General features: G+C 47.9%; 2 protein-coding genes across 2 annotated transcripts in view; one reads left to right on the top strand and one right to left on the bottom strand.

Annotated features, from left to right (window-relative positions):
- SLCO2B1 (solute carrier organic anion transporter family member 2B1) overlaps positions 1–275 on the bottom strand; it is a 50,329-nt gene extending 50,054 nt beyond the window's left edge. Inside the window, exon 1 of the mRNA XM_084281219.1 lies at positions 147–275. The gene's annotated coding sequence lies outside the window, so the exon portion shown is untranslated. The remainder of the gene's footprint in view (positions 1–146) is intronic.
- A 14,264-nt stretch (positions 276–14,539) lies between these two features.
- Positions 14,540–15,511, top strand: OR2AT4 (olfactory receptor family 2 subfamily AT member 4; the record flags this gene model as incomplete). Its single annotated transcript, XM_084305160.1, has 1 exon — positions 14,540–15,511. One exon carries the CDS (start codon positions 14,540–14,542, stop codon positions 15,509–15,511), a length of 972 nt encoding a protein of 323 aa, XP_084161286.1.
- Between the last annotated feature and the right edge of the window lie 6,677 nt (positions 15,512–22,188).

The raw sequence follows: 22,188 nt of genomic DNA, 5'->3' as shown, positions 1-22,188 counted from the left end.
AAACCCAGCCCAGGAACCGAGCAGGTTCAAGGAGCCGTGCGAAAGAAGGCAGCGAAGAAAGCAGCAGTGTGAGGAACTTCGCAGCCTCCAACCTGCGAGGCACGGGGCAGGCGCAAGAAGAGCCCGGCCACCGCTGCCATACTCACAGTTGTAGGATTCGCCCTGTCCCCGTGTCCCCGTGTCCCCGTGTCCCGTCCCGCTGGGTTGGGAGCAAAAGTTTTCCTCTGGCAGCAGCTGTCCCCGGCCATTGGGTGCTTTTACTTCCCAGCCCGGAGGTGGGGATGGGTGTGCGGAGGTGGGGCTTGGGCTCCGTCTCAAAAGCCGGAGCACATTTTAACCCAAACTTTTGCAATCGTCTCCTTCGGTAGGATTTTATTTTCCTTTCCTGCAATCCGAGCGATTACAGAGCCGCCGATGTGGTTTGCTGATGCAGGGCTTTGCAAACTGTTCATGGTCACGGTGCAAGCTGGGTTTGCCTTTTTTTTCCCCCTTTCTCAAGGGTCCCATCCTTAGCAGGCTTTTTTTTTTTTTTTTTCCTATTTTTTTTTACATTCATGTTCTTATTCCAGCCTCTGCCTTTGAAGCTGTGGTGCTGTCCTGGGGTTTGCGATCGGGAGCTTTTATAACCCCGTGCTATTTACTTTTCGGCACTGTTTTTTTTGCATTAATCTACATTTTCAGATAAGGAACCGAGGAATTAATGCACAGGCAGCCCCGGTTCTATCTGCCAAGAGGAAAAGGGGATTTGTCCTGGGGGTGTCCACGTTTTGGGTTGTGGGATGGGGACAGCTGCAAGGGGGCATTAGGGATCCCCTCTCCTTGGTGTCACTGCAGGGTTTGTTCCCTCTGTGCCACCTCGGCATCACCCTGGGCTGGGGACAGAGATGTGATGGCAAATCCTCTGAGGCTCGGAGATGCCCTTGGTCCAGGGGAGCCCTGGTTTGGCAGCCCTGCCACAGCCACCAGCTTCTTTGAGCTTCAGATGGGATGGAGAAGGCAAAGCAAGGCTGCTGAGAGATGCTGGGTCTGGGCAATTAATATCCAAGGTGTCGTACTGCTTTGCTTGATGACCCACAGTCTCCAGAGATGACATTTTCAGGATTAAATGCCACAAAACACCACGAGCAGTGGATTGTGCGCCCTAATCCTGCATGCATTTTTTCATGTTCACCTTACAGTCCCCACAAAAGTCATTTGTGGGCACCTTCAGATTGATTGCTGCATCAGGCACTGCACGGGTGGCGGGGCTTTACACCAGACAAGTTATCTCAGAGCCCCCAAAATACTGTGTTTCTAAAGGTTTCAGAGCCCTGGATGTCTCAGCCTGGCCCTTCTCCTGCTGCTTGCCCAAAATGCTGCACCAGCATTTTGCTGGGTGCCCACAGCCCCCTCAGCAAGGTCCCAGCAGTAAGAAGTGGAAAATCCTACGGGGATTTTTCCCTGCCCATGGCTGTGGTGTAGCAGCAGCCAGGAGACCCACAACCACATTTTCCTCCTGGCATTTCCTGCTGAGGTCCCACAGGCTGGAAACAGGGTGCAACGGGCACAGGGACTCGATGTTTCCAAAGCAGAGATTATCTGCCGTCCGTGCACGAGCTCGTTAAATAATAATTAAACGCCTGCCTCGTTAGCCCTATCAGCAGAGATACATTTTGCTCGGTAGGAGACAGCCGAATCGGTGCGCTCAGAAATGCTCCTCGCCCGAGTGACCCTGAGCTGTCCTCCTCCCAGGCAGGGCTGCATCAGGCAGATAATGCACTGCGGAGAAAATAAACTTTATCAGCTCTCATGGGCTCTGCGATCTCTCAGGAAGGAGTTATTAGATCTCAAAAAAAAAAAAAAAAAAAAAAAAAAAAAAAGTATTAATATTTTACAGCTGCCTAAGTCCGATCTTTCCAGAGAAGCTTTGCAGAGGGCACAGGCAGCCCCCCGGAGCTGGACACCCCTGCCAGCAGCCACGGCTGCAATGTTGCACGAAAGAAGAGCACCATCTATTGATTCCTCTTGCTCTAGCTGGTGTGAGATGCAGCAAGTTTTGCTCTGTGCCCCAAAACATGGCCATTTGCTGGGACACCCCCGGCTGGAGACGTGCATCGTGTCCCCAGCACGGTGCCCTTATGGGGTGCAAGCAGCCCCCAGCAGAGCGCTGAGCTGTGGGGAGCCAAAATTTGGCTCTAAGGGAATGAACACCGCTGGCTGCAAACTCTCAGGGTCAGATCCTGAGCCCCTCTGCACGTTGCATGGCCCCCTTTGTGAGAAAATGGGGAAAGGAATCCAGCAATAGGGGAGATAAGGTGATGGCACACTTCTGTGCGCTCCTGCTTGCAGGAAACACATCCAGTGTAATCGCAGATAAAAATGATGCAGCTTCACTGAGATGATTCTCTGAGCCCGTACTCTCGGCTGCAAATTGCTGCTCACATCTCGGGCTGCAAATTCACATTGTGCTGTGCAGGGAGGGGATGCAGAAAAAAAGAAAAAAAGGAAAAAGGGAAAGGGAAAGGGAAAGGGAAAGGGAAAGGAAAAGGAAAAGGAAAAGGAAAAGGAAAAGGAAAAGGAAAAGGAAAAGGAAAAGGAAAAGGAAAAGGAAGAAGAAGAAGAAGAAGAAGAAGAAGAAGAAGAAGAAGAAGAAGAAGAAGAAGAAGAAAAAGAAGAAGAAGAAGAAGAAAAAGAAAAAGAAGAAGAAGAAAAAGAAAAAGAAGAAGAAAAAGAAAAAGAAAAAGAAAAAGAAAAAGAAAAAGAAAAAGAAAAAGAAAAAGAAAAAGAAAAAGAAAAAGAAAAAGAAAAAGAAAAAGAAAAAGAAAAAGAAAAAGAAAAAGAAAAAGAAAAAGAAAAAGAAAAAGAAAAAGGGTTCCTCGAAGCTGGAGCATCCCTGCAGGTGCACCAGCCCTGAGGCTGCAGCACGGGACCATCTCCTGCCCGCTGCTGCCGCTCTCCGACCAGGAGCCTTCCTGCAGCTCCCTCAGCTTCATGCCTTCTGCCTCCAGAAAGTTGGGCACACATTGCTTTGCAGGTCATGGGTGCATGGAAGCAAAAAGGATAAATCCTTCCGAAAGCGGAGCGCTAAGAAATTCATATTGAATAAGACCTGTAAGGGCTACGTGAAATGCTGGAAGAAAAAGAAATGAAAAGTCTCGTTGCGGACAGTTCAATGGTGTTAAACTCTCTGGAGGATGTGGTGGAGGGATGATTCCTCGGAACAATTAAACCAGAGAGCAGCAAACGATCGCCGTACTTATCTTGTGCAAAGAGGTTGTAAAATGTCACGTGTCTGAGATTACAAATGCCCAAAAATGAAGAAATTGGGCTTTTCCAAAGGGCTCACAGCCTGGAATTGGCCACACGGGTAAACCTGCAGCTGCCTGGCTCTGCTGGTTGCTCTGACTCTGCTCCAGGCCCAAAGGAGGAAGATTTCCCACTCTGGTGATGGGATTCAGCTCTTCTGGTGGGGAGGAGGCTTTTCCACACTTGGGGTTAGGAAAAAAAACATCTGGGTTTTAGGGCTGGGATTTGACCCCTGGGCTTTGCTGACATCTCTCAGAGAACCAGCCAAAGAAATATTTTGGATGCTGCAGGAATTGTTTGCAGGGCTGGGATCCAGCCTCCCGAGGGCAGCTCCCTGTCCCCGTCCTGCCCCTGCAGCACCCCCCAAGCTCAGCAAAGCAAGGACCAAAAGGAAAAACAGAGGCTGAACTCGTGGTTCCTGTCCCTTGAGCAAGGGACTTTCCTTTCTGTCCTAACGAGGAATTTTGTGGGCTGTGCAAGTGCAAGGAGAAATGTCCTCGTTGTCCCGCCCGTTGCATTCATCCTGAAATTCTTCTATAGGAGCAGAGGAGGGAAATCTCAGGGCTTTTATTCAACTGAAATTTGAATTCTCATGAATGATCGGTGCTACAGAGACACGCAGGAGAATAAATTGAGGTTTCAACATCTATAGAAATAGCTAGGAAGGAGCAGGAAGAAATCCTGCACTGGGAAAAGAGGAAAGCAAGGGAAAGGGAAAAGTGCAACTTTCCCCCGTTCTGTTTTTGAGAAACATCCACTGGGTGTAACCTCTGCTTTGTCACTGCTGCGGAACAGCTCTGCCTGCCATGCGTGCCATGCCTTCAGCCTCGGAAAGTCTTTCAAAACACAAGAATGTTTTTTTTTCTGAATAACACAGAAGGAATAACCCAGCTGGGGATTAACGCGGCGCTTGGTGGCTGCCTGAGCCGAGAGCACTTGTGTTGCCGCATAATTGCACAAGGTTTGCTCCTCCAAGAGTTTCAAGTCTTTTACACACTTCGCTCCTCGGGGACGCAGCGCCGGAGAGGCTGTGATTTCTGGGCAGAGGCCACAGCGCCGAGCATCCTCGTAATTCAGCTGGGAAAACAGGTTGCAAGTCATGGTGCTCCGCCATCCCATCCAGATTTCCACCCCTCGCCACGTTAATTGAGGTGTTAATTAGGAGACCTGAGGTCAAGATATAGAGGCAAGTAGTTAAAACCCTCTGTGCATACTTGCACAGAGCGCTGAGAAACAACTGCTTTTCTCTTTTATTTTATTAATTGTATCACACAAGCCTGAGCATGGTGGAAAACAAGGTCTTTCTTCGTGGAGGGTGTCAGCTGGATGAGCACCTACACCCACCATCCTTTCAGCATAGCCCCTGGGTGCAGAAAGTGCTTGGCAATGCCCGTAGGTCCCCATCCTTGTCCACACAGGCTCTGGGTTTTCCTTGTAGGCTGCAGGGAGATGCTCACCAGCAGCAGTGGGAGCAGGGCAGTGATGTATGGGAGCAGCTCCCTGCCCATAAAAGCCAGGGGCATCTTTCTCCAAACCCCATGGGGAGAGGTCCTGCCCTCGCATGCCATTCCCTAAACCCTTCCCAGCCCTGCGGGCTCAGAATTAGTCTTAATTGCTTCTAATGACCTGAACACCAACAGCAACTCTATGCGGAGGGGGGAGAGTTTCTCCTCAGAAGGAGGATCTTACTGAAAAGTAATTAGTCACCCAGCCAGACTGCGCAGCCGAGCCCAACGTGGGCACTGCTGGGTGCTTAATAATTGAAAGGCTTCCTGCTTCTTGGAAGCGTTTGTAATTTGCAGCTGTTATTGAAGTGAGACTTCACATGGATTTATACTGAAACCCTCAGAGCTGTTCCTTTATCAGCCCTCGGAGCTATCTGAATAATAATACATTTTGTCTTTACTAGAGGAGGCTAAATAAATTGCTGTGCACCCAAATGTTATGATAGCTCTGATAAACCACTGCATTTTTCCCGTTTGCACCACTATCCTCACACTTTTCTACCTCAATTTTTTTTTGAAGATGTTTGCTATCACCTCACAATTGAAATGTAATCCCCCTGAGCCCAAACCTAAAGGGACGAGAAATAATTTTGGTTGGTTTCTATAAAGGAAAAGTCACTGGGAAGGACAGCAAGGAGAGGTGCGCTGCTCGGGCAAGGTGATTTTAAAATAACTTTGACATTACAACAGAAAAGTCCATTTGGGATAATTTCAGTTGAAAATCTGTGGGACCAAGCAGCTCTAGAAGTAAACGAGATATGAAAACACTCAGGTGACGAAAAGAGCTCAGGGATTTTGCTCTCTGTGGTGCCACAGAGGTGATGCTTTCTGTACCACCACGGAGGTGAGGGTTCATTTGGAGATTCAGACCATGGGAGAATTTGGCTGCAAGCCTGGAGGAGATGGGAGAGGAAAATGAACGTTGTTGTGTGGGACCAGGTGGAGGAAATTTTAATGGGCACCAAAGCTGAAGCTTACAGAAATGGGGGATTTTCAGGGGTGAAAATCCCTGAAGGGATGGGAGGGAAGCGTTGTGAGGATGCTGTGGACCCTTCACCTCATGCCAGGAAGGAAACAAAGAGAATTGGAGCTACCAAAGGGCAGTGTGAGCATGAAGGGGAGACAGCCAGCGAGGATGGGCACTGGAGCAGCACGTGGGAGGCCAGAGGCACAGCAGGGACATCTCAGCTGCTCCGTGGTGGCACTGCCAGCCAGGGCTGACAAAAGGTTTGTGCACATCACTGCTCAGTGAAAGGCAGACACCTGGGAATTTGACCTTTTTGCCAGGATTTCTCAAAGGCTGCAGGAGCAATTGAAGAAAGGGCACTCGTGTCCAGAGGGTCAGCAGCCCGCCTTGCCCATGATGTGGCCCCACGGCAGCCCTGGGAGGACACCCACCCACATCTCAGTGCTCCCCGGGGTCAGGAATGGCTTCAGATGTTTAGAAACCCTCCAGGATTTCTCTCCCAAGTCCTTCTTTGAACGTGTGTCAGCTTTTCTGCACTTGCAGTAACCCACAGGAGGGAGTTTCGTGGACGGAAGGGGTGCCACATTCAGAGCCATCTCCAATTTTTGCTTTGCAGCATCTCCTGGCACCTTTTTGGGTATCCCCAGAGTCACGGTATGAATTCAGGCATTGAACGTAGGGTTTGCAGAGCCCTGACCTGCCCACAACTCATTGTAGGGCTGGGATTCACCCAAACAAGTGGAGTTTTCCACCTCCAGGTGCATTCCCCAGGCATAGCAGTGACGACTGCGTCCCCAGCTCCTTCCCACATCCTTTCTTGTCTCCTAGCACTGCACTAGGGAGTGTTAAGAGGGTAAAAAATGGGGTCTCAGCCCATTGTAAGTCATAAATCCACCTGAGACAAGGGGGTTGCCAGTCCCTTGGGCCGTGCATCCCCCAAAAATAAGTACCTGGGGGCTGTTTGCCTGCTGGAAAGCTGGAGGGAGCGCAGGGAGCTGTGATGGAGCAGTCAGCTGGTGGCGACCACTGCAGCTCAGGATGGATGGATGGACAGATGGATGGATTGAAGGATGGATGGACATACAACCTGCACTGTGAGCAAAGAGGAGAGGTCCTGGAGACGCTGGGAGCCGTGTCCAGCTGCGCAGCGAGGTGGCAGTGTTAGAGCAGGGAAGGGGGAAGCGCCTTGCACTGCGAGCATCCTCCAGCCACAGCTCTCCAGAGCACCCCCGGATGAATTTAATCTCCGTGCGCACCCCTGGGCGAAGGGAGGAAATAAAAAAATAAATTAAAAATTATAATTTTAAAAAAAATCACCTGAAAACCTGAGCGAGGCAAAAGGAGGGACCCAACAGCTGCGCAGAGCTTGGCACCAGTGAGCACCGCACATGGAGCGGGGTCCCCACCGCATCCCACCCCACGGGCACCTGGTTTCACAAGGTGCCAAGTGAATTCACAGCCCTTGAAACTTCACTACAGTGGTTTTGCTCTGGGTTTTGGTGTCCCAGTGATGCAGGCAGGTGGCTGAAGGCTGTTCTCCATGCAGGTTAGCCATGGGGCCCCTCCTGGCATAGCAGAGGTCCCAGCATCTGTGGGACCCCCTCGGAGCACCTCACATCACCCCCCATATGCAGACTTCACGTAGCACTTTCCATTGATTTAAGCCCACGTAACCACAGCATTATCACTGGCCGGGGACTACAGGACCTCATTTTTATTAACCTCCCCTTATTAAGCTGCTTTATTAGGAATCGATTGTGCATGCTCGGGGGGGAATTGAGTAGCTGGCCAGCATTTCATGTGCATGAAGGGAAACGAGCGTTTCCTCACCCAGAAATTCCGACGTTTGAAGCCTGTGATGTGGTCAGGGGTCTCTTAAATAAATGGGGCAAGTTGAGTTTGTTATTCCAAACTCAAATAGAGTGCAGGAGCTCTCTATTCTCATATGCAATAAATCAAGCAGGGAAGGGAGAAAGCTGGTATGGTTGAATAAGGACTTGCTTGTCAAACCTAGGCAAAAGAAAACAATTCACAGATGGTGGAAACAGGGACATTTGCCCTGGGAAGAGTACAGAAATGCTGTCCTGATGTGCAGGGATGGGATCAGGAAAGCCAAGGCAGTGACAGAACTAAATTTGGCAAGGGATAAGAAGAAAAACAAGAAGGTTTTCTACAGGTACATTATCCCCAAAAGACTCAGGAGAGTGTATTGCCACTGACAAATGAAGATAGAGAACTGGTAACAGCAGATGTGGAGAAGGCAGAGGTACTTAGCAACTTCTTTGCCATGGTTTTCACTGGTGGTCAGGCTTCCCACATCTCTCGTGTCTCTGAAACTCCAGGCAGGGGCTGGAGGAGCAGAGTCCCTCCACTGTAAGTGAAGAGCAAGTTTGGGACCTCCTCACCCAACTTAACAACTACAGGGCTATGGGCCCTGATGCCATGCATCCCAGGGTCCTGAGGGAACTGGCTGATGGAGTTGCCAAGCTGATCTCCATCATATTTGGAAAATCATGATAGTCAGGTGAAGTCCCAGTGACTGGAGAAAGAGAAACGTCACTCCCATTTTTAAAAAGGGTAGAAAAGAGGACCCGGGGAGCTACAGGCTGGTGAGCCTCACCTCTGTGCCTGGCAAGATCATGGAAAAAAAATCCTCCTGGAAGCAATGTTGAGGCAAATGCAAGACAAAGAGGTGATGTGAGAGAGCCAGCATGGCTTCACTGAGGGTAAATCATGCCTGACTGATCCGGTGGCCTTCTGTGATGGAGTGACTGCATCAGTTGACAAGGGAAGGCTGACCAATGTCATCTACTTGGATGTCTGTAAGGCCTTTGACATGGTCTCACATGGCATCCTGGTCTCCAAATTGGAAAGATGCAGATTTGAAGGGTGAACCACCTGGTGGATAAGGATTTGGCTTAAAGGTCGCACCCAAAGAGTGGTGCTCAATGGCTCCATGTCCAGGTGGAGGCTGGTGACAAGCAGTGTCCCTCAGGGGTCTGTCCTGGGATCAGTGCTTTTCAGTATCTCATCAATAACATAGACGATGGCATTGAGTGCACCCTCATCAAATCTGCAGATGACACCAAGCTGAGCGGTGCAGTTGATACAGCAGAAGGAAGGGATGGCATCCAAAGAGATGCTGCATCACCAGGGGAGGGAGGGGATCGTGCCCCTCTGCTCTGCCCTCCTGAGGCCCCACCTGAAGTATGGGGTCCCCAGCACCAGAAGGATGTGGGGCTGTTAAAGCGGGTCCAGAAGAAGGCCACGAAGATGATCAAGGGGCTGGAGCACCTCTCCTACGGAGAAAGGCTGAGAGAGCTGGGGGTGTTCAGCCGGGAGGGGAGAAGGCTCCAGGGAGACCTCGTTGAGGCCTTTCAGTATTTAAAGGGGGCTTCTAAAAAAGATGGAGAGCGACTCTTTACTTGGGTAGATAACGATAGGACAAGGAGGAATGGTCTTAAACTAAAAGATAGATTTAGACTAGACATTAGGAGGAAATTGTTCAGTGTAAGGGTGGTGAGGTGCTGGCACAGGTTGCCCAGAGGAGCTGTGGATGCCCCATCCCTGGAGGTGTTCAAAATCAGGCTGGATGGGGCCTTGGCCAACCTGATCTAATGGGTGGCATCGTTGCCCATGCCAGGAGGTTGGATTTAAATGATCTTTTAGGCCCCTTCCAACCTAAACCATTCCACCACTCTATGACGATTCTATACACCTATAGGTTGTTTTGGGTGTGAAATTCATCCACTTGCCAAAATGTGCATTATGTGGGTTTGGGTGATAACCGACCTATGGAAAAGCATCTTCCTGCAGATCGTGTCTCCATGCTGTGCTTGAAGTGTAGCCCAAAATGCAACCTATCTCCATAGACCAAGTTGCCTTGAGCTTCTTAGCACAGCAGAGCTGCAAAACCCCCAGATTTCAGCATTTAAGCCCCTTGTGACCCCCAGAGCATCCCCAGGCACCCTGTGGCTCACCAGTCCCCATGCAATCTGAGGCTTGGGCACCCTGAGGCTTCACAGCACCCCAGTGCGGGTCACGCAAGCCCTGATTACACCAGCCCTGGGTATTAATTATGATGGAAAACATCAATAAAGCCCCCAGGAGCTGCTACCGCCGAGAGACTAATTTGTGCTGTTTTCATTGGCATTGCCACCCAAGCGTAAGAATTAGAGCTTCAAAACAAACATGTTTGGAAGTGCAACTTTCCCTGAATGCTTATGGGAGTATTTTTAACAAGGGTGCCCAGGAGCTCTGCCATCAGAGGCCCCACATCTCTTCAGATGGGATCAGAAATTCAAGGGGGAAATTGCTCCGGAAGATGTAATTTAGGAAATGTGTGGAAATGAGCAGAGTGGCTGCCTGCCCTGTTTGCAGGAACCCACAGGATCCCAGTGGGACACATGGAGCCTGGAGAAAAAGGGGAAGGAGGGAGGGGAAGGAGAAAAGTCGATGAAAATGGAAGTCTTAAGGGCTGTAAGCAATGAACTGAGCTGAACCAGCATGGGGCTTGGCTCTTCCACCATCCCAGCACAGGGTCCTAGCCACGAAGGGCAGGAGCTCTCAGGTGAAGGGACATGGACTTCAAGGGATGCCGTGGTCTTTTTTGAAGCCTGGTTGGCTCCTGATGCCCCAGTATGGGGTGTGTGCCCACCCCACAGCTGGCCAGGTGTGCTCACACTCTGCTGAAGGTATTAATATTTGGGACAGAGGACACAAACTCCTTGTCCTCGCCCTGCCATGGCCACCCAGCTGGGACAACCACTCCATGGTGGTGACAGCACCGTGGTTCTGGTGGCAGATGTCTGATACCACCAGATATTGGCGTGCTCAAGACCATACAACACCTAAATCTGCATCAGCTCTTAGCCCTGACTGTGTGGGTGTTTCCCATAATTTGGGCAGTTCAGTAAAATTGCCAACCTGGAGAAGGGATCATTGTCCTGTAACACGCTTTTCCACTGATTTGTTGAGAAAGAACAGAGCTTTGATAACCCCAGAATCATCTGTTGTGGGTATATCTGAAGCTTTTTGTAATTAAAACTCAAATTATTGCTGACAAGACAAGATCACAACTTGAGTGATTTAAAATCAGCACTGAGTTCCTCTCTGTGCCCTGCAAGACATCTGGTGACCTGTTTTAGAATAAAAGTATTGGGACTAGATTTCCAGATGACTAAAGCGAGGGGAGATTTTTTCTTATCCATAATCAAAGCTCAGGGAGCCACAGTTCTGTGGGTTTGTCTGCTTGGAAATGTGGCCGGACCCTGGAGCAGGAGGTGGATGGCAGGATAACAGCCCCAAAAATGAGGTGGAGAAGGTGTGACACCCGTAGGTAGCACATCCCCGTTTCTATCCCTGACACAAGTGGAGAACGGCACGGGGCAAGATAATCCTGAAAACACACCTAGGATACAAAGAAACACACGACCCACCCTTTACACAAAAAGCTTATTTCAGAGGTTCTGTTTAAGGCCAGCTGGCTCAGCCTGGCACCAGTCCCACCTCAGCTCCCCAAACCCAACCCAGCTGTGGGGCCACAGGCTCCCAGCAGGGTCAGGCACTTGCCAAGCCCCCAGGGATGCTCTGCAGCCCCAATCTGCCCCCCTTCGAGGGTTCAGCCCCAGGGTAGTAGACCCAAAGAATTGGTCCCAAACCTGCATTTTGGCTTGTTTTCTCTTCCCAGGGAGCGTCCTGGGCAAAATGGCCTGGAGGAAACCCCACCAGACCCCTCCACCAGCAGAGCTCTCCAGCTCTTTCATGTATTAAAGACATGACCACAACTGGGATGAACAAATGGGGCTGAGGAGTGCAGATGAGCACGGTTTGTGTTTTGTGGAGTGTCTCTACATGCTCCTGGGGTGCAGGTGGGTGCATTATTCAAGATAAAAATGCAATCAAACCTTTATTTTTTCTGCATGTCACCCAAGGACGCATCCTGTGCTGAAGGCACCTTAGAGCCTCTTTACACAGGATGGGAAGGATTTACCCCTTTCAGATCACCACCCAACAGCTTTCCCTTAGGGATGGTTAGGGACATTTGTGTAGGTAGGTGGTGTCTGCAGGCTCCCTGCATGGTCAGTGCAGAGAAAGAGGCCACGAGGTGGCCAGCAGACCCATCTGCAGCAAAATACCAGTGGTGCTTGGGTTTCTGCCAAGGGAAATTAGGAACCAGGGGCTGACCTCCAGCAGGGTCACCGGGGTTGTGCAGGGGGGGAGAGGGAAATGTCCCAATTCTGTGCCCTCCACAGCATGACCCAGGCATTGGGAAGACAATGCCATCGAAAGGGCTGGTGCTGAACCAGAGCTGGGCAGGAAAGGCTGTTTCCCTCAAGGGTCATGCCCCAAACCCCAGCCTGACAGCCCACCTTCACCACGCCATGAATTTTGGGAGGCAAAAACCCTGCCTTGCTGCTCTGGATTACACAAAATTACACAAATCCATCATTGCACAAATTACACCAATTTGGCGTGCGTAATTCCTGACCACTGCGAAGGGTGGCGAGCAGCAGGGGGATTCAGATCTGCTCAGGGGGCTATCAGGAGAATAAGTGTGGAGAACCAGGTCTGTTAGGAGAAGAAACGTGGAGAATTGGGGCTACCAGGAGAATAAAAGCAAGAAAACGGCCCCCAGAGCATCACTGGGGAGAGGGCTGGGAGCAGGGCAGCACTCCCGGTGCCAGTGGATTTATTGCAGGGCTTGTCACTTGTCACTGAGGATGACATTAAGGAAGGGGCAGACCTTGTTATAGCTTCAAACTGCAAGTGAGTTATCGCTGATGTTACTCTGTTAACACGATAATATTTCTTTTTTCAGTCTAATTAAGTGTTTCGTGTTGATTTACTTTTTTTCTCGTGGAGCCCGGGATGGAAAAATATGATTGTAATATATGTCAACAGGCTCGGAAGAATGGGAATTTGATCTACAGTGTCTGAAAACAACTTCAAATCAATGCTAATTTTAAGGACATTACATGCTGGCAATTTTAATTCAATGCAATATATTATGTAGCTTTTTTTTTTTTTTATAGCACAGAATTGTTTGTACAAATTATATCCTCAGAGCTTACAAGTTTGGAAAAAAAATAATGAGAAGGAGAAATGGAGATGGGTAGATTAGATGAGAGGAGAGAGTAAGCAAAATATCAATTGTATTTAAATCTCAATGGGGTAGAAAATCTATTTATTTGTAATATTAAATGGATCTCTTCTATATGGTTATGGAAATGACTTTCTGGGTGAAAGGTAAAACTATCTGAAAATTACCAGAGATTTAATAACGTTAGGAAATTGCTTGAGACCAGCCATCACTCTCAACTACTCGAGGCTAAGCACCAAACATTTCCAAGAGAACTTTTTTTTCCTTCTCTTAAATTGGGATAAAGAAACCAAAAAAAGGCACAAAAACTCAATTAAGCTTCATTTGTCCCTTTTTTTTTTTTTTTTTTTTTTTTTTTCTTCTCCTCAGTATAAACCTAATGAAAACAAGGGTGCTTTTTATGCCTGTGGGATTATTTATTTATTTATTTTCTGAACATTATTTTGAGCTTGATTTTCCCGTTATTAGACAAAACAGATGGATTATAAAGGAATTTGTGCCTGTGAAAGTGAAGCAGCAGTTTTGCGGCTCGAGCAGAAGACACCAGAAGTTTCCAAAATGCTGTTTTATTTTGCCACAGCAAACAAGCATATTCCATAGGGCAGCATAGTCTTTTCTAATCTGCATTAAATCTTTATGAGCAACCAAGGAAGTATTTCTGTTGAGAGGAAAAAAGTCCTTGTAACTCAGAAACCTTAAAAGATCTGTGAAACAAGTGGAAAACTGTGGCACACACCTCCTGGCCTTTCCTGGAAAAAGCCAGGAAGTGTCACAAGCTTATTTGAATAACGTAATTGTAGGGCTAAACGATGTGAAATAAAGCTATGTAAGGGCTGAAAGCTGTCACGTAGCGTGGGCCAGGCCATCTGAGATGAAGGCACTGACTGATACTCGTTCCTAGTTTTTTATTAGTGTCTTTGAACTTATCGAATCTCTAAAGTATTTCCTACTGTAGTAAAAGACATGATGCTGACCTAGATCAGCCAAAAAAAAAAAAAAAAAAAAAAAAAAAGAGATTTGAAAATGCCCTTGTTTTTATATCCCAAGAAACAAATTGGAAATCAAAAGAAATTCTGCATTTTTATGTGAATTTCAGCAACAGCAGCAGAAACCAACTGCATAAGGAATGTGATGAGCTGCAAGCAGACAACCAGGGGTAGCAGAGGCATGAAGAATAGTGATGAGGGTGACTTTCAGTATCAAACCTTGCAGCATCCTAGCAAAAGAGAGGCAGGTGTTTTACTGCTTCATAACTAAGTCCCTGAATTCCCTTAAGGGATAAAAATGGACATTTTTGTAACGGGGCTCATCTCCTCCTCAGCACAGAATGGGGCAGAGGAGCTGTGTCCCCAAAACATCCCCCATGGACCAAAAAGGGACCCCAGAGGAGCGGTGCAGATGGAGACCACCCTCATCTGGGTGAGACAAGTCCTGCCCTTCATGTCCAGAGCTGGAGAGCATGCCATCTGCTGACTCAGACGTGATCATCATCATCAACGTATAATTCAAATCACCTTAATTGCAGGCGAGAGACCAGAGGGGCTGAGCTGTGTGCTCGGCTCTCTGTGATTTCCCTGGCGTGTGCTTTCCTTGCAGAACCTCTCAAAGCTCCTCAGAGAAATGTGATGTGTTACTGATCCCTGTTTCCTTGCGTCCCCTTCATCCTTGACCAGCCCCACCATGGAGAGCTGCAGCAGCAACGCTTCCACTAAAGACTTTTTCCTGGTGGGCTTCCCAGCTCTCCAGGATTTCCAGACCCCCCTTTTCTTTGTCTTCTTGCTGTTCTACCTGCTGATCCTGGTCGGCAATGCCATAATCATCACTGTGGTGGTGGTCGACCGCACGCTCCACAAACCCATGTACTTTTTCCTGCTCAACCTCTCCGTGCTCGACGTGCTCTTCACAACCACCACCATCCCCAAGATGCTGGCCATGTTCCTGGCCAACGCTAAAACCATCTCCTTTCGGGGCTGCTTTCTGCAGATGTACAGCTTCCACGGGCTGACGGTGACGGAGGCGCTGATCCTGGTCGTTATGGCTTATGACCGCTACGAGGCCATCTGCAACCCGCTGCACTACGCGGCCAGGATGACGAGGAGAGCAAACGCCGCGCTGGCCGCGGGCGCATGGATAACTGCGCTGCTGGTGCCCGTCCCTGTCATCGCTCAGACCTCTCGGCTGGCCTTCGGGGAGGCAGCCAGGGTCTGGCACTGCTTCTGTGACCACCTAGCAGTCGTTCAGGCAGCGTGCTCCGACTTCAGGGCCGACTTCCAGAATTTCCTGGGGTTCTCCATCGCTATGACGGTGTCGGTCATCCCTCTGTTGCTCGTCACCCTCTCCTACGTCCGTATCATCCTCTCCGTGCTAAAAATTAGCTCCAAAGAAGGACGGGCAAAGGCTTTTTCAACGTGCACGTCCCACCTGCTCGTGGTGGGCACTTACTACTCCTCCATCGCCGTGGCGTACGTCTCCTACAGGGCGGACATCCCCGTTGACGTCCACGTCATGAGCAACGTTGTCTTCTGCATTTTGACCCCCTTGCTGAACCCCATCATCTACACCTTGCGGAACAAGGAAGTAAAATCTGCGGTTAGAAAGTGCATCTTTCCAAAAACGTCTTCCCTGTCTAAAAAAAATAACTTATTTGCATAAAATTTACAGCTCTGCAGAAGCCTCATGCTAGTTTCTGTTTCATTCTGCTGGTTAATTAATATATCATCACTTTTAGAGTCTGTTTGGGTCCCCTGAACTGTGGTATATCCTATGTTAATGTATTTCAGCCTACTTCTGTGAAGTTTTTAGTGTTCTTGCATGCAGTAATTATAATTTTTGTTTGGTTTATATCCTTCAGTGACTAAATCACTGATGCACTAAATAAAGCTGAACTGGAGTGGCACCACAGTTCTTTACACTTCCCCCTCCGCATTGCACCGCGGAGACTTCATTAATTAAATTCCTCCATTTACGAGTTCCAGAGGTGGTAGCTGTTATTTTCCCAGCACATGGCAGAGGTGACCCTGGGATGTTATTCCTAAGTGAGAAAACTGGAAAATTACTTTACGGCACTGCAGAACTGGGGGAAAAGTTAAAGAGAAATTTCGAACACAGCTTAAGGAAATGGTGTCTGCATGCAGCCCAGTGCTATCGACTGCCTCTTTTATCAAGCAGCCAGATTCACAGGTTCCTGTGCTATGAAAACTGAAGTGAAGCAACAGCCAATATAGCACGATGGACCTCAAATTTAAGGTAGAGATGTTATTAAGAAACAGTGAGTGTGTATGTTTATCTGGAATTTAATCCGTGTGTTTTTCTCCAGAGCAGGCGGACAGTCTGGTACAAATGAGCTTCTGACCTTCTGAGCCATGCCTGACTTTTCCCAAGATTAACACACTGAAATACGTGTCTTTCCTACAGCAGCTGTTTAACAGACCCTTTCAAAACTCACCAATACACTGGGGTCTCCAACAGAGATTTGGGGAAGACCTGGGCTGTCTCCTCACTCACTCTTCCATTAAGATGTTGACCTCAAGACTGTTGATTTGACCCAGACTCAACCCATTGCTTTGATTGACCGGGCAAGAGGGGTCTTTTCCAACAAAAATCTTCCCCCTGTGACACTCCTACCCTGCCCCGAGCAGAGGGTTGGAGAGGAGAAGACCCTGATGGGTGCAGGATGTGGCCACTGTGTTTGGGGCATATGGAGCAGCTCATCCACTGGTGCTGCCCACCACCAAAACACACACATAGCCTGGGACTTAATCAAAAGAGAGTTAAGAAATAATTCATCTAAGCACAATAGTTGGATTAGGCAGAAGATGTTTTTTTAAGGTGGTTTTTTTTTTTTTTTTATTGTTACCTCTGAACTGAGTCCCTAACATGCAGCAGCAGGAGATGGAGCAGGGAGGTTCCCTGAGGGAAATGGGGGGGGCTGAGCCTTGGTGTCCTGCTCACGAGACAGGAGAGCCATGAACATATTAAGAACGAGGTGGGGAATTCTTTTTCTCCACCAGGGATCTGGCAGACACACCGTGGAGCAGAAGTTCAGGTGCCTGAAGAGCTTTCCTGGCACCACGAGGTCTCAAATCCATTTTTAAGACTTCCAGAATTAAAGAATTTAAGACTTCCCTCCTAACAAAGTGCATGCCAGAGAGGAACCCTTCACAGCACCCAGTTAAATATTCTCTTTGTTTTCATTACTCTTAATGTTAAAAACCTGAGCCTTACTTAATGTTAAAAGCCCAAGCCTTACTTTGACGTAACTCATTTCCAGTCATAAGATATATGTATTTTATTTATTTATTTATTTATTTATTTATTTATTTATTTATTTATTTTTGTCTGGCACCAGCTCCCTGTTGGCCACGTAAATTCACGTACGAGATGATCAAACTCTTCCTTGTGAAATGAGTGCCTGGAGGCTCTCACTGCAATCTATATTTTCCGAACTTGTAACCGTTCTCACGACTCTTCTCCCAGCCCTCTCTGTTTTAAAATTCTTCAAGGATGATCATTAAAAAATGATGTAGTCATCCTGTATTGGCTGCTCCATCATCAGACGCAGAGCTTATCTCTGCCTGATGCTGCCAGAATTCCCCTGCTGATATACCCAGAAGCCAGTCCCACATCTCCCTGTACCTGCTTTCAGGTGCTGTTGGGGATTGGGTGCTAGAAAATGGTCCAAAACCCATTGAAATCCAAAGGATGACCGAGCATGGTTTGAGAGGTTGTGGGTGACCTTGGTTGGTCAACGGGAAAAGAAAAATTAAGCTGTGGAGAAATGGTGCATTCGGTTTCCTCCATTGCCATGGGTAGGAAGTTGCCAGCTGCCATAATAATTTCATTGGGGTCTTGGGTAATAATCATGCTCATTATGATGAAGCATAGAGGAAAATCAGCCTAGTGGGCACCACAGCTAGAGGGATGAGACACTGAGACCCACCAGCAGCACTGCTCCTCCTCTTGGACCCCACATGGGGTGAAAATAAAATAAAATAAAATAAAATAAAATAAAATAAAATAAAATAAAATAAAATAAAATAAAATAAAATAAAATTAAAATAAAATAAAATAAAATAAAATAAAATAAAATAAAAATACCACCTCTCACTTCTCAGAAGTTTGCTTCATCATAAGAGAATAAACCTCCCATGTGTCCCCCTTGTGTCCTTCTCAGGGTCCATCTACAGGAGCTGCACCCAGCCCACACCTTTAGCTGGGAAATAACCCAGACAAAGGCACTGCTTGGCCTTCGGTCCCCCCCTGCACACTGCAAACTCAGCCTCAAGTGGTTGTCACTGAGCAGCCAGCACTTTGTGGAACCCAGAAAGGTTTTTCCTGAGCAATGCTGGAGGATGCTCAAGGGGAAGCAGAGACCGGGGTCAGCCCCAAAGGCTCCTTGCAGTCACCCGAGCACCTGCATTTAGGGGAAAGATTGCAGAGAGGCTTGCAAGCAGCATTGGGAATAACATTATGGAAAATAACTGTGAAGATAGGATGCTAAAGCCTTCTGCACTTTCCTCATTCATCACATTTGACAATATAATCATTCTGCCTAACAGCTAGAAACCATTTCCAGCTAATATTATTTGTTATCTGCAGCAATAGCATTATAATAGTATCTAGAGGGTTATGCAGCTGCCTTTTACAAGACATTGTACTCACATAATACATTTTCTGCTCCAAACCTTCCACTGTTTTTTTTTTGTTTGGTTGGTTGGTTGGTTGGTTGTTTTTTTTTTTTTATGAAACAAAAAATAAATAAGAATTACGTCGAGCATAAGAAACCGCAGACTCTGAGCATCACTTTTCCAGATGGAGCTAAGGATTGCTGAGCCACGGGGAGAGATCTGCGAATGAAAATGAACCCAAATCCTCCCCAGACCATGCGCCCAAGTTGTGTGCCAGCCAGAACAGCACTGCACAGCACTTTGCTCCTCATCCAACTTCTCTTACCCAGTGCCCGGTACTGCCATTAAATGGCTCCAGGTCTCCCCACCTCGCCCTTCTGCAGCCCTACCAGGGGCTGGATTGCTCTCCTTCCTCTGCTGCAGACTTGCAGAAAAACTTCTTTATTTTATTTTATTTTATTTTATTTTATTTTATTTTATTTTATTTTATTTTATTTTATTTTATTTTATTTTATTTTATTTTATTTTATTTTATTTTATTTTATTTTATTTTATTTTTTTCTGTTTCTCTTTCTATATTATTCTCTTTCTAATATCCCTTTCCTTTCCTTTCCTTTCCTTTCCTTTCCTTTCCTTTCCTTTCCTTTCCTTTCCTTTCCTTTCCTTTCCTTTCCTTTCCTTTCCTTTCCTTTCCTTTCCTTTCCTTTCCTTTCCTTTCCTTTCTTTTCCTTAACAAAAGAAAACCAGAAAACAGGCAAGAAGTGGAATCAAATCAATCAGAAGATCCCAGGTTTTGCATCCATACAAAAATATAGGCACTCCAAGGAGCTCATCAGAGCCCACTTTTATTTCTTGGTCTCCTCTCCCTCGTGAGAGCCCTCTCCCCCTTCACCTGCTGCTTCCTCCTGCCCAAGGTGTCCTCCCAGTCAAGAGCTCGTCTCTCATGGAAATTCGGCTCACATTAGAGCAAAGCAAAGGCTGGGTTTGTTCAAGTAATAACTGCAAAGGACATAAGAGTTAAAGTAACCTATTTGAGAATCAGAATTCTTCTACTTAATGTTCCTATAAAAATAGATGTTCTTTTTCCATGGTTTCTCCCCATTTCCTTTATACTCACCATTGAACACAAAAACTTCCAAATGCATTTGTTTTTTTGTACGTTTGTTTTGGCTTACTTATTTCTACATGGCACCCAGTGAAACCTCTCCATGCCCACCACGGTGCTCCGTGGAGAAAGCACCCAAGGGTGCCCACCCGCTCCTCCTTCCCCCTGGGACACCCAAAAGCCTCCAAAGAAACACGAGCACTGCAAGCAAGAATGAACTCTTCTTGATGGTTTTAGGCCATTTTTCATAGTTTAGTTTTCATAATTTTTACTTTGTCTTGGCAAATTATTCCTTCCAGGCTGGTGGCAGCAGGGACGCCCCATGCCCAGGGCTTGCTCCTTGTTCCTTCCACAGAAGGGGTCTCATCATGAACCAGATCCTCTGACATCTGCTATTGGAAAGGATGTTTTTTTTTTGGCATCTTTTAATGTAACATCAGGAAAAAGTAGCAGCATCCTCCTGTAGCTGCTCTGGCAGTCGCTTGGTCCAATCCTGCTGCACGGTGTCCATGCCAGGGGATTGCTGCTCTGCAAAACCACCCAGATCCCAATTTCTTGGGGTTTTTGAGCTTTGTGAGCTCGTCCTGTCTTTGTGCCACTTCTCAGCCCTCAGGTTTGTTGTTCCCGATGGTCATTGCATCTTTTCTCCCTCAGGAAGCTTTTGGGCTTCCCAGTGGGTGAGTGCATTTTGCAGGAAGGGTTTTCTGGTCAAGCCTGAGTCTGTGACCAGGGTGTCTGTGCCACTTTGTTTTTGGGTGTGTTTATGATGTGTTGGTAGTGCCAGCCCTCTGCTTGATAGATGTGCTTGTGCTGGTCTGGTCTGCAATTAAAATGCAATCTTCCCTTCAGCCACAGGCCGGAGGGATGGAAATGCAGGGACACGGTTGTTGGTGACGCAGGTTTCTTATTCATAGCCTTGGTTATGGCTCCAGGAGTCACTGTTTGACTCGGGTGAAAATTATACCAGCTAGCATTTATCAAATTCATTGCTAAGGCAGGAGGACGAAGGTGAGTTTAAAACAAGATCTAGGAAAAGCGCTGGAGTCCTCAGCATGCAAACATCAGATTTGCTGACTGTGGGTCATTTTAAACAAACTTTTTTAACCTTTCAGATGTTAAGGAACACTCATGGATGAGCAGCCCCTTGCACAAGGCTTTATTTTGTAGGGAAGCTGAGGGTTTCTGCCCACACCTGGGAAGCTCGGCGTGAGCTCAGTGCCTTGGGGCACCAGACACTTCCTTTCCTCATCACATCTTGAAAGCTGTATGATTATCATACCCCAATCACCCTTCCACTGGTGGGTGAGACCTGACGTTCACCCTATTTCTCACCTTCTAGCTTTCTACCCCAGGGTGACCTCCCTGCTGCTGCAGCTTCTCGCATCAGCTGTTTCCTTTTGTTCTTCCCCTGACATCTTGGTTTTGCTTATTTTAAGCTTACCTTCCTTTGGCTGCTTGCAAATCAGCCAGGGTTTTTATTTCACAGACCAACAGGTGTCTGACAGCGGTCTCTGTGTATTGTTCCTCCTTCTTCATGCTCGAATAGCCATTGCTTTCTGTCTTTTAACATCCCCCAAATCCAAAATATATATATATATATATATGTATATATAAGAAAGCTAGCATGGGTTACAAGAAATTCTCCTACAAACCAGGGGTGGAAATCAGAGGGAAGAGAGCCAGGCATTGCCCTTGAGTCCCACATAGTCTGCAAAAACCCCAATCCTGCATCACCATGCAATGGAGCAGCCCTTGCACGTTGGTGTTAGTGGACAGCCAAACTATTGAAAATCATCCCCAAATGGCCCCATTTTGCACCAAGCACAGGGAAACTGAGACCCTTGCTGTCTCAGCACCTTGCTGGGCTCTGCAGGACTTCATAAAGGAGCCACCAGACCCAGAGAGGAACATCGTGGATGGGTTGGGACCTGGGGGAACTCACCTTGCAGGGAAAGGACAACGAGGTTGGGTTTTTATGGGGTTTGGGACATTTCTGGGGTTTGGGACTGGCAGCTCAGCTCCTGCTGGTGTCTGCACGACAGGCAGCAAGCAGGGATTGCTGCTTGGGGAATGAGGCAGCAGAGCAAAGAGGACGTGCGGAGGGGATTTAAGCACCTTCTCCCACTGCTGACAAATCCTTTTCTGCTCCGTTTGCAAACACCTCCTTGCATTCCCGTGCTCTGCACACAGCTGCAATTGCTCTGTCTGCGCGCCTCCTCTTCCTTGGCACGGTTCGACAGGGTGAGTGCTGGCACAGAGGCTCTGAAGCGGGGCTGCAGTTGTGCAGAAGGGAAAAGAGTCAGCAGAAACAGCCCCAAAGGTGCAAACAGCTCAGAGGCGGCTCCGAGTCTGCTCCTGGAGCAAAACCAGGCATGGATGGCAGCTCGCTGGTGCCAGCCACGAGTTGTGCTCTGGCAGCTGCTGTCTGGGGGTTTTCAGGGTGAATCTGCTCATATCTCACACTGGAAATGATAAAAAGGGAAGATTTACTGAAATCCATCCTTGCTGTGGGCTGTGCCAAAGCTGGACAGGGCCCCCCAGCACCTGTGCACCTGGGAGGATGGAGGGATGAGAGCAGGAGGGTGGAAATGTAAAAT

This window comes from Netta rufina, assembly GCF_964035555.1.
Source record: "Netta rufina genome assembly, chromosome: 1".
In the NCBI taxonomy this organism is placed as follows: Eukaryota; Metazoa; Chordata; class Aves; order Anseriformes; family Anatidae; genus Netta; species Netta rufina.
This window is presented reverse-complemented; position numbering and strand designations above follow the sequence as displayed.